This window comes from Sceloporus occidentalis, unplaced genomic scaffold, assembly GCF_023333645.1.
Source record: "Sceloporus occidentalis isolate IW3139 unplaced genomic scaffold, rSceOcc1.0.p SCAF_53, whole genome shotgun sequence".
Lineage (NCBI taxonomy): Eukaryota > Metazoa > Chordata > Lepidosauria > Squamata > Phrynosomatidae > Sceloporus > Sceloporus occidentalis.
This window is the reverse complement of record NW_028317033.1, coordinates 2,540,013-2,553,017: the sequence shown is the minus strand read 5'-3', so window position 1 is coordinate 2,553,017 and position 13,005 is coordinate 2,540,013. Positions and strand designations below refer to the sequence as shown.

The 13,005-nt window shown below is 41.1% G+C and overlaps 2 protein-coding genes across 2 annotated transcripts; one reads left to right on the top strand and one right to left on the bottom strand.

Moving 5' to 3' along the window:
* The first annotated feature begins 255 nt into the window (after positions 1-255).
* On the top strand, positions 256-5,766 carry TM4SF20 (transmembrane 4 L six family member 20). The gene is made up of 4 exons (XM_089491965.1): positions 256-438; positions 3,949-4,014; positions 4,678-4,829; positions 5,484-5,766. Exons 1-4 carry the CDS (start codon positions 256-258, stop codon positions 5,764-5,766), a joined length of 684 nt encoding a protein of 227 aa, XP_089348091.1.
* Positions 5,767-7,600: 1,834 nt separating this feature from the next.
* Positions 7,601-12,089, bottom strand: LOC149288202 (large ribosomal subunit protein mL44-like). Its single transcript, XM_089491963.1, has 4 exons — positions 11,941-12,089; positions 9,415-9,883; positions 8,593-8,771; positions 7,601-7,772 (listed from the first exon to the last, which is right to left on the bottom strand). Exons 1-4 carry the CDS (start codon positions 12,087-12,089, stop codon positions 7,601-7,603), a joined length of 969 nt encoding a protein of 322 aa, XP_089348089.1.
* Between the last annotated feature and the right edge of the window lie 916 nt (positions 12,090-13,005).

The following is a 13,005-nucleotide window of genomic DNA, read 5'->3' as shown; positions in this document are numbered from 1 at the left end:
TAGAGATAATATGGTACCTGGAAAGCTGTATAGAATTACTATTGCTTAATACGGGTCATGCAGTGTACTCTTTGAGCATCACCTGGATATTAGATGGTTTCCTGGAGCAATTGAACTCTGGACTTGTATGATCTCAATTAAGGCTCCTAAGACTTCCTCTTCTCTGCTAAACTTTAACTTTACTGTTTAACATGAGCTGAGAGCAGGCATTAGTATTGGTCTTCAGCAGACTCGGCAGACTCGGACTTCAGCAGAATGACTTGCATTGAAACCTGGACATCCTGCAATGGATTTTTTTTATTGATACTGGCCTTGTTGGCCATAGCATTCAACTTGACTCCACTAATTGCAGACTATGTGGAGGATGGAAGACTTCTGTATAGTCCCATCTCATGTTATGAGTGGTGGCTTCCAGGACTGGTTGGAGGAGGTTTGTTGGTAAGTATCTGTTGGTATTTTGGGTGTATTGTTAATTATGCATGAAGGCATCTACCTTCCACATTAACTTACGAGCTGTGTTCTGCATATTGTAGTACGAAGATTCTCCATTATCTGTATTTTTTATTATGATGTAAGGTTAGATCCACTTTCGTGCATCACCTCTCGGCTTTGTGAATGGCTCTTCAATGGATGCTCAGACGCATCCAACTTGACATATAGATGAAATAGTTATGTACTTTCCATATTATCATTATGGCCCTAAACGTGATATTGGCAGTGGTTTAACATAAAATGCTGGCTTTCCTCTGCAAGCTGCATCAGCCCCTTCTTAGTGTATATGTTTTAGGTCTTATTGCTAGTGAGTCGGAACATGTTTTGGAGCATGTATGAAACTGGTGCTCCGTTATATGTGATTTTTTTAGTTGAGAAAAAAACACAGGGTGCACTTTTTACCCACACACAAGCCAGTCACACACATTGCCGGGTGAAAAGGTAATTAGAGAAGTCACATGTCATTAAAGGTATTAGTGCCAATTTCAAACAGCTCACTTATGCACCAAGAAGCTTTTGGGAGCCTTTGTAAAACACGGGGGCCCTCCTGCATATAGTGCATTATTGCTATATTTTGGATTAATTAGGAAGATGGAAAATGCCAGCTTTCATGCCTATGGATTTTTGTATAGATTTTCTGGGCAGTGATGGACACTAAGTGGCATCCATCACAGCATTCATCTCATATGGCAACCCCAGTTAAATGCCTCATATCAGTGGTGTAGGTATAGATGGCACAGCAGATACATATGTAATATCCAGGTGGGGGGCTGTATATGTCACTGTAACGATTCATGACCGGTGTACTGCTTAATTTGCACATACAGACTTTTAGAGCTCAGGCGGAGAAAGGTCTGTGCCATCGGGGGTACGTATCCTCCTGCTCCCCCACATTAACTATACCAAACACATGGCTACCATGAAGGTTAATGACGGAAATCAAGAGGTAGTGGTTAGGGGGCCCAAGTCATTTCTACAATGTAGCCCCCACCACATTACATTTATGAACATTGTAGTGACCAAAAACACATTTGGAACACACAGACTAACCCAACAACTGCACCTAATGGAGTACTCACACTCACTCCCAGAAGCGGCTTATAGCAAATAGTTAAACTGAGCTGGTTTGATATGAAACAATTTGTCTTGCCAGGGATTTTCCTTATCACACTCTCCCCCAGAAAAATAACCTGTAATAAATATTTCCAGGACATAAGAATGTTCAAGAAATGTCTTTCTTTTCACGCATGGAACAAACGTGTGTTCTACCTGTTGAAACATTGCTTTGTGCTGTGATATCTCACATCTCTGCATGTCGCACTTCTTAAATTGCAGTTTAAACTACTTCCCTTCATTATAATGTCTTAGGACCCATGCTTTATTACCTAATGTAGACCCATCAAGTACATTGTTTTCTGATTTTAATCAGTACAACATTACCAACCATGCTGATAGAGTGATACTAAAGCCTTTATGTTTGACCCCAATAAAGTGATCCAAGATAATATATAATACATACTGTGTGTGTGTGTGTGTGTGTGTGTATATATATATATATGTGTGTGTGTGTGTGTGTGTGTGTACACACACATTTTATATATATAATGTACACATATATTTATTTATATACACTATATGAAGAAAAGTATTGGGACCCACTTACTAGTTGGTGAAATTAAGTGGAAGCAATTCAGCCACGAAGTGGAAGACGAGATAAAGTCACAGAGTGAGGTTGCCGAGTGCCGAGGCACATGGTGCGTAAACGTTACCAAGGCTCTGCTGATTTCATAGCTGAAGACCTCCAAACTTCCACTGATATTAATATCAGCACAATGGAATTGGGTTTCTATGTCCAGGCAGCTGCACGCACCAAGCACAATGCCAAGCGTCGCATTGAGCGGCGTAAAGCACGCTGCCACTGGACTTTGTGGGAAATGTTTGGGGAAGCCCCTTTTCTATTCCAGCATGACTGTGTCCCAGAGCACAAAGCAAGGTCCATAATGACATGGATGACTTTGGTGTGTTAGAACTTCACCGGCCGGTCAAACACCTTTGGAATGAACTGGAATGGAGATTGCGAGCCAAGCCTTCTCATCCAAGATCAGTGCCTGACCTCATTACATTACATTCATTTATAAAGTGCCGATTTCGCAGCGCTGTTACTGTCAGAAGAACAATTTAAAAACACATACAGTAACACATACAACACCAAACTGGTGCAAAGGAGAAGAGGGCCCTGCTCTTGTGAGCTTACAATCTAGTCGGTGGTTGAGGGGGAAGTGAGACAATAGGAGAGGACGGCTTGGATGGGGATGAGTTGATTTGGTTCCGATGATGTGTTGAAGCTGTTGATTGTTCAGATGGCTTGATTATGATGATGGTTGGGAGTACTGGGAAGGAATGTTGAATGCTTACCTGAACAGGTGGGGTTTCAGAGAGGTTTTGAACGTTGCATACGAGGCAGAAAGTCTGAGGGAACGGGGAAGGGAATTCCACAGGAGGGGAGCAGCGCTGGTGAAATCCTGAATATGGGAGTGGGGAGAGGTAACAACCGTAGAAGATAGCTGCAGGTCATGAGAGGAGTGAAGGGGGTGGGTAGGAGTGTATTGGATAGGAGGATAGAGATGTAAGGGGGTGCAGAGTTATTGAGGGCGCTACAGGCCAGGGCCAGAAGTTTAAATTTGATTCTGGAGGGTATGGGGAGCCAATGAAGTTATTGGCATAGTGGGGCAGCGGATAAGGAAAGGCGGCAGAGAAAAATTAATCTAGCTGCAGTGTTGAGGATGGATTGAAGGGGTGAAAGGCGGGAGAGGGGGAGACCGGTTACTAGGGAGTTACTCTACTGGATGAATGGGCAAAAAATCCCACAGAGCTAAACTTTATAGTTAGCAGTGACATAAAGCAATATTAACATCATGTAAAAAAAAATATTTGTCTCCTTGAGCATAAAATACAGCGCTGTATACTTTAATGTAGATTAATGCTGACAAAAATTTGGTTTTAGCTCATTTTGTTCCAATAAACTTCCTTTATCTCCAGACCTGATGGCTACAATTGTTGTCAGTCATGTGATTTTTTGGTGACTTTCCCTGCTCAGACACCACACAGAGCTGATTCCTTATGGCAATGCTAATGAAGTCCGTTCCCTCACAGACCTTCATTAGTCAGAGTGTCCGACTGGGTGATTAAGACCGAACCATTTTATTTTATCACAGGCAGTATCATAAGGAGTCAGGGTGTTTGTCTAATAGATCACATGAGTTGATTTGGACCAAGATCTAGAACACATTATATGCAGCTGCCCCAAAACATTATATTATATAGACACTGGAACTGTTATAAAAAAGAAAACATCACATTTTTTTTTTATTATTATTATTGATCTTATACTATAAAAACTGATGGAATTTCTTTAAATATATAGAGAAACCAGTAATCCCATCTGCTTTTCCACAGGTCCTGCCCGCTGTTGCCATGTCACTGGCTGCACGGAAGAAAGGCAGCTGTAACTCCAGATGTGGGGTATGTAACGAGTATCCACACACATCTCATCATATAATAAAATAAGGATGAGAACACCCTAACAATGGAAAAAAGATTTGGATATTACATAACGTACACTAGCAGGTTTTGGTGCAGTCTATAAGAGAATAAGAACATTTACATTTTCTGATATATATACTGATATACCACTTCTTTGTGGTTCTTTGGAACATCATAATTGAAACCAAGGCATGATTACAGGTAATTTAATTCAGGATATATTTACCTTCTGGCGAAACTTGGTTTTCATAAGGAGCGCCATTAGGACCATTTGGTTGCTGACAACTGAATCTTTGATTGACTAAAAAGCGGAATATTTCTCAGGGATGTGGCGTGTTATTACCTATCTCTCTAGAGAAATCGTACACTCGGGTATAGAAGGATGTTAAGTAATAAGAGACGCTGCCAAGAAGAAACACCAATACGGCAGACAAACCAGTCTCAACATGTGCGGCTTTGGATAGAGATGGCTTATACAATTTTTGCATATGAGCAGCGCTTTTCTTTTCGGATTTTCCCACCTGGTCAAAACTTCAACCCCCACAAAACCAGAGAACTGCTGACTCTCTGCGGTCTAACGGGTAATGCAGCTCTTCTAGCAGCAGCGTTGTTATTGTTTTAACCTGCCTTCCCGCTTTACAGATGCTCGCATCCTCCTTGCTGAGTCTAGTGGGCATCATTGGAGCCGCTTACTGCAGCATCCTCTCCATCTTTGCCATCGGCCAAGGACCTCTCATCTGTGAAACCGGAAGCAACGATATAAGCAAGTGCGACTACACGTTGGCCAATATCAGGTATCTTTACGGCAGAAAAGGCAATGTGCAATGTGAACAAACCTACTCAGTAGTAATGCCACGCTGTATGCAAATAGTAAACCTTTCTGTAGCAGCAAATTCAGATATGTTGGCAATTTTATTTTAATGGTCGTGTCCCCAGCCTCCCAGTGCTTTGCAGAATATGCTTGTGTGTTTTATTTTAGGGTTGACAAATGTGAAAGAAACATATGCTGGGCACTGTTGCATGCTCTGTGTCCTGGCAGACTTTTTATTGTACGTATTACCCATCAAATATCTTGCGCAGTTTAGGTGCAACATTCAGTGAGTCTACCTAACGCTGCGGCTTTTGCTTTGGAACTTTTCCTTTTTGGATGACGATTTTCGTTTTTTTAGTAATATCTCATGGTCATATTTGTTGATATATACCTGCCTGTACAGGTACAACAGACATTGGTTTCAACTCTGGATTTTTAATTAGTTGTATGTACTTCTGTTGATATTATTGCTTTATTAAAAAGTATTAAAAGTTTTGATTTCTGCCAAAGGACCGTATTTAATGTATTTTGGCAAATTCATATGTAAACCCCAACGAGCCCAACAGTATGTGTTCTACCTCAGCAGGAATAAGCCATGTCTTCTTTCCTTTATGTTGCAAATTTTCTCTCCTATTAGTTCTTTTGGCGATCTCAAGTTTGATTTGGCCTGGTTCCTTAACACCACCTGCCTCCAAACACATGACCCTGGCAATGCCACAACCCTTGGAATGGTCCAGGAGAGATTCTACGACCTAAAGCTGAATGAAGACACACAGAAGATTATCCACATCACTGTGTTTGTGGCTTTAGCCATCATCGGCCTGCTGGAGGGCGTTGTGGGCATCAGTCAAACAGCAGCTGGATTATTTGGATTCATCTGCGGAACCTCCAAAAAGAATCACAATGACTATGATGACTGAAATATAGATGCCTAGTATGAGATTGTTGGACAACAGAATGGACTTCTATCCATATTAATATAAAGACTCAACTGAAATCAAATCAATAATTTCTGAATATGAATATACCACTGAATTTGTTAGCGTTGAGTTATTTCACATACATGATCTATCAGCCCTGTCTGTAGTAAGCGAAATAATCTTTTATTGTATTGCTCTATTCCGTTGGGGTGCCTACCGTTATTTCATTGTTACTTATTACTAGCATGGCAATTAGAATTGTAGTCATTAAGAGACGAATCCGGACTCAGCTTTCATTTAAAGATAGAATGAATTTATATCTTATACACTTTCTGAATGTCTGACAACAATTTCAGTTACACACGTTGTTGACATGCTGGTGAAAAAGCATGGATTTGTTTTAATCATATACAATGTGAACTTCAACAAACGTATGTGTAAACTACACAGTGAAAGTGGAACCCATCCATTATTTGCAGTAATTGTAGACTTTTTTGGGGGATTTGTGAATAAATGTTTCACCTTTAATGGTTTATATTTCTATTAGCTATTTATAGTTTGCGTAATACCAATGATTTGTAATGGTTTGCTTTTTTATGTCTTAATATAAGTTGTAAAAGGCAAAGTTGTTACTATATTAAAAAAAAAAATCCACATTTTGTTATTTCACAAAATATTAGGAATTTTTAATTGGAAGAAAATGTTTTTATTACTTATAAAAAAAAAAAAACCCAAAAAAACGTGATGCTGTGCTATCCGTGTCACTGTTTAGCCAATCATCAGCCGCTATTGTGGAATTGGTATTGCGACGATAATAAGGAGTTGTAGATCAAAAACCAAACATTGGCTATACCTGATTAATAGTAATTCAAGGGACACAAGATGAGGGGAAGAAAAGAGAATTGTAGCGGAATGAACAGCCTGAGGGCTTTAAGGAGAGCTGGTCCATCCTTGAATTAGCAGCGTCTGTGTCTACATTCTAGATCATTAGCATTAAGGAAGTGGGGGATTTGTCATCCTTTTCTCTTTATATATACTGTATTTTGTTATGTAAAAAAGGACAGAAAACAATTAGCAAGTACAGATCTTTAGGAAAAGAAAAACACACACTTACAGTATGTCTGTGCATTCACTACAGGTCTTCCTACACTGAACCCGCATTATATACAAAGCACAGAGATGCCCTGCCAGTGGTCAGTAGTCAGAAAGAGTCATACTCATTTGTGTTCATGTAAAGATCTATACATTTGATAGCCGTTTGTCGGATCACATTAGAAACTTGTTTGTATGGTACTTATTTCTACAGCGTATGACAGAATCCACCAAGTTCGTGAAAGAACAGAATTCAAAAACCTCTTTGTCAAGTAGAAAAACAACCAAATATGGAGAGAAATGTCTACATGTTGATTAGCGGGGTCAAGCGAGAAATTACACTTATCGGTAATACTTATATTAAAAACATTGCGTGTGTTGAGACAGGGGTTGTTCAAGCGTGAAAGAAACGTAAATACGAATAGTGCAGATGAATACATTGAGTATTGTAAAAGGAGTATTCTGAAAGGAAATGAAAAGTTAAAGTTTTTTATTCTTCCTACAGTGGGAGAAAAGGCTATCATGGTACATACACTTATGGGTGAAAAAAAGACTTTTCAAACCTCAGGTGACATGCAGACCAAGCCCCCAGTTGGTATATTGCATCCCAAACCAGACTATCAATACACCACTTCTCATATCACCTTGTGATCACCTTCAAATAAGTGGTAATTCCGTAAGCAAAGATGCCATCAGGAATATGATTATCAGTTCATTAGACAGAGTCTAACAACAGGGCAACTTAACCACTGCTCATGGCCTTCCCCTCAATCAGATGCTTCTTGGGCGCACTGTAATCCCAAGGCCGTCTGTTCTCTGCAAATCCAAACATCTTCCGCAGAGCCACGCGGGCAGCTTCCTCCTCGGCTGCCAGGACTGAGTCCCCAGGGCCTTCCGCAATCAGTTTCTTATTACTGTGTAGGAAAAGAATTAGATTATGTAGCAAATAACTAATGGGAAGATAAGTCATAGTATCCATTCCTGGAAGGAGGGGAACGTTGCTTTTTAGTCTATTAAAAAAACCCCAATATCTTTATCACAAGTAACTGAATAAAAAACAGAAAGGATTTAAATTAATGACCAAAAATGGAATCACGTGGAAATTCCTGGAAGAGACAAGGCCAGGATGAAATTTATGAATGTAAATACTAAAGCATCTTGATGTTCCTGTCAGAAAGTCCCCTGAAAATGAGGGAGAAATATGAATGTTTTCAGACATTAAACGCATAATAAATAAGTTGAATATCAAAAAAAACATCGAAGTTGAGGTTGGATTGAGATTGGTGAGATAGACATAGAGCAACAAGAGCAAAGTCTGAAGCTAACCTCATGCCTGCCTCAAAAGCTTGGCCTCCTTGTGTATCTCTCCCATACCTCCCTATACGTCCTCAAAGACAGAAGGGAGTAGGGGCTCATGCCGTCTCTTAGCTCTAATGCAGCGGATGCTTGTTTGCCCGCCAGAAATTTTAACTCTGTCCGGTTGGTGTCCCAGATTCCCAATAAAGTTGGTTATGAACACCAATGAACCACGTGTTAGGTCGGGTTTCATGTAAAGCTTTGCTTTAAGTTCTAGTCCATCCTCAATGCTCCATGATTGCAAGGCTAAGGGGATAATCCACTTCTTTCATTACGTGAGCGATGCAGTAAAATTACACCACCATATTTTTTTTCTTGCCTGTTTTTATAGTTTATTTTTGTTAAAAGTAATTGGGACAGTTTCACAATGACACTTACCAGTACAAACCCACAAAGTACACGGGCAGAACAGTGCTGGCTCCTGACTGCCTGGTGAGTCTGGGCTCTGGGAGGTCAATGTTCCTCTTAGATAATTCCTCCACCAGCAAGCTCATGGGGTCTGTAACAGACCAGACATCAAACAGGTCCTTCCCAGTCAGCTGTGGCATTACAAAGTCCTAAAAGCAAATAACCCATATATAAAAAGGAGAAACAGAATCTCTTGAAGGCACAACACTAACATTGAAGAAATGTTGGTATGGAAAAGAGACTCCAAGTCTCCACTTTAGCTAGGCATTAAATAGATCTCGGTACTTTGTTTACAGGAAGAACACCCTGGGTTCTCCTCTTGCTACAACACACAGTGAGTGAATAAATCTAGGCACATGTAACATCTAGATTGTAAGCTCATTTGAGCAGGGCCCTTCTCACCTGGTTCTGTATGTCATCTTGCTATGTTATATACTAATTGTTATGTCCTGTCTACTCATTGTACAGCAGTGCAGAATCTGATAGCGCTATATAAAAACAATAATATGTTCCAGTAATCCAAAAGATTAACTATCAAACTGACAATTTAGCTAAATTTCAGCCATACGTGACTTTCCATGTCCAAAGTTGAGGCTATGATAACAAGCTGCCCAATTCAACATCTAGACTAGGGCTCTGTGTAACTTGCTGTTGGAAGAGGCTACCATAACACTACCTGAATGAGCAATCTAGCCGAACACATAACGGGCAAAACAAGTGTCTAGCAACAAACCTCGGCGGACATGAAATCTCAAAATCTACAACTGTATAAATAACACTCAACAAACCTACCCTTATAAATAGCCCTGTCCTCTCAGGGCCACTGCTCTGGAGAAGAGCGCCAATGAGTGCAAAGAAGGTTCTTTGAAGGGTGGCAGGAGACAAAGGGCATTCAGAACTCAGAGTCAGATCTTCGACTGCCATATTCCGGGCTATATGGCTAATGATTTCTTGGCCAGTAAGATAGTCAACTAAGGCTTTAACACCAGCAGCAGGCAGGTTGGGGAAGGCTTGCTCCAAGGTATTTCGAAGGTACAATCCAATAAAGTCAGAACCACATTCAAAGAGCTCGTTGTTATCCTTCAGACTTAAAGCAGCCGTTTCTTTGTCCAGACCCAGCTCTTGACGCCTGTTCTGTTCTTGCACCACGTATGAGCCGTTTACAAATGCGGTCTTCAACAGATCCAAGGAGAAGGTCTCATTCAGTCGCTGGGAGAAAGCAAGAATCTCAGCATGATAGTCAAAGTTTGGCTGCTGTGACCTAAGATGACAAGGTTATAAGGGTTAAAATAATGCAAGCTGAGCATTAGTAGCCCATCCAGCAATATGACAGCTGCTTGTCGCCATTAAGCCCCCCTCTGTTTTTATTACTTTCTCTTATTCCAATAAAGAAAAAAGGAAAAGGGAATGTGTGTTTAACTTGTGTTACTGCTAAGGATGCCCTCAATATGCCTCACAAGCCATGACTTAAAGCCTAAACAGCCTCTCTTTGGCGTGTATTCACTAACGTCAGACGTGACAGGAAAGTTGTTTCCACTTCTGGGCTTCACTACACATTATGAAGGTCTAACCTCAGTGAGCTTCTGCGGTAGAAAGAGCTTGGTTGCGCCTCGATGATGTATAATTCAAATCGAAAGTCTCCCTACACATCAGTTCATGCATTATACAGAGCGAGCACAAGCCTTCTTGGCGAAGGAAGACGTCAGTGTCAGCCCTTCATAATGAACGGTGAAGTGCGAGAATTGATAGCGCAACTTTCTGCAAACTCTCCTTACAACTCTCCCTTTAGCGAATAAAGCCCTTTGGTGCCTCTTTAATATTTGGTTACACATATATATATATATATATATATATATACACACACATGCACACATACATACATACACCGTATATATATAATTTATACGATGTGATATTTATCCAGTGCGGGTTATGTATAGAGGCGTTTATCTCACGGTAAAGTTACGACACAATCAGCTCCTGCGTCTAGGTTTAAACTGTTTGCTTCTAAATGTTTAGCATCTCTTCACCAACATAAAGTGTTCTTTCAGTTTAGTATTATGGTATGTAGGGGAAAAGCAGGTCTATTCACTAAGGTTTGAGATGTCAGTCCTGTTACGGAATCAAGTCAACACCATTCAACAATGCCCAACGGCAATGTGTCTGCTCACAAAATGTTCACTTGCTGCTGAGCCGAGTTACATCAGACTGAGAATCTCCTGGCGAGTTGGGTTAGGATGAAACCGAGTTGAACTCAACAGATGTTAACATCAAGATGAACTCAGTAGCAATTGTGCTCGTCGCCGTCACATGTCAACAAGGTCTATTTACTGAGGGAAGAGATGTGCTTTTAAGCTATTACTTCAATATTCATTAAGAAGGGCCAACACTAGCAAGCATCTCCAGCAAGAAGGACTGAACAGGGCCTGTATAATGTATACTTTAATGAGACTTTGGAGAAAGTGATCAGAAAACCGATTTAAGTGTGTGTTGTACAGGGCTGAAGCTCATTGGTATGGACCTTAGAAATGTATAGCAAAGTCAAGCTGCTAGAACACAACTCTCTTAACAAGCTTTACGGTCAACACCCCCTTTAGTGAATAAAGCCCACCACTGGCTTGCGCAACAATTCCAGGGCTTTTTGCCAGTGATTGGATGTGGTAGCGCATACCAGCTTCTCCTTACGGTAAGTGATTTTATTTTCTTTCTAAAAGGTTATAGAATTCTTACAAAATACAATAATATACATTCTTCATCGGACGCCAAACTGTCCCTTTAATCACATTCAGCCAGCTGTACACATAACATAACACATAGGGTCAGAGGCAAAGACACCCAGCAGCATGTGATGCGTTCATTTTGGGTGAATATTAGTCAGCAGGGTATCGCGCTATACATTTAAAGGTTCTATCAATATATATGAATAGAATTATGCACAGGTACATCCACACAACGTAAATGTCATTGGAAAGACTTAACGGGCCAGTGATGTACATCCTTCTGCCATGTTTAAACCCAGCCGGTAAAGAGACAGGATGTAAAGAATTTTTAACCAGCTTCCCTCTATTAAATCATAAACATAACCCGCCGATCTCTGACCGAGAATGTAATCACGGGTCCCTATCTTCTGCCATTTACTATAACCTCAACGGCCAATATAACCAAAGTCAGCGGGATCTGCAACAAATTCCATGTTGACTTTAACCCGACCGCCAATCACTCTTTCTGATTCGGAAAAGCTGCTGATCGGGATGTTTAATTAACCCACGTGTGTCAGATCACTAGTGATGGCAGTAGGAGGCATGCGGGTAAGTTTACCTGGGCACCGGCTTCGGGGGGTCCTCCAACTTCCGCTGCCTTTCCAGGGCCATTAGGTACGGCCTAAGCCAACGCTTCTTACCCCTCACCGGGGTACATCGCAGCCCAGTTACAGCCAGAGACCGAAATGTGAACAGCAAGGAGGACATTGCAAGGTGGCTGGAGAGCACGGTCCGTCACCGATACCTCTCCTCCAGCAACAGCGCAGCTACACAACAGTTCCGCCTCAATACCAACCAAGTGACAGCACATCCGCCTCACTGCCAAGCAGCTTCCGCACCGATTCGTTTCAGTTGTACAGAGGATTTGCCGTCAAGCGCGCAGCGCCCGGGTACTGAGGCATTTTCCAGCTCGAAATAACGGCGGCTGACATTGTGTGTCTGTCACCTTCAGACGATATTCTGTCACATAGTAACCGGATTAATGTTATCAGGGGAATACTCAAAACATGAGGGGACGAGTCCCTAAATATAATAACATACCTGCCAACTGTCCCATTTCAGGAGGGACAGCCCCCCGGGCCTATTTCCATCCCTGAGTATATCCAAATATTTTGTGGGTATGGGTGTATACCAATGCTGTAATACAATACAACATACATATCATATACATACTGTATATATATAAAATACATTCATACACAATACATACAAGATGGATAGAAACCGAATATGTGTGCAAATAAACACAGCATTCTTCGGAATGCCTTACTCAGTTACAGAAAATATCTTGTAAAGCCTAGCCACACACCCCAAAACAAAGGTAATAAATGCTGATGCATGGAGGGGGGTAGGACATCAAAGGTCAATAAGTACAAGTAGGGTTTTGCTATTTTAAAAGCATTTCTTTTTCAAAACTGGTCATGCTGCCCCCATGTCCTATTTGGGACATCATCGAAGCTGGACGATTCAAGTTACCCCATCAAACCATACATTTTTTTAAAAACCCCAGGGTATTTCAAATAATGGTGTTAACGCTTTCCATGCACTAATTCTACCACCAGCCTTTGCTGATGGCCTTCTAAGCTCTTTTAACCCCTTGATGACAATTGCCGGTCCGGGCACG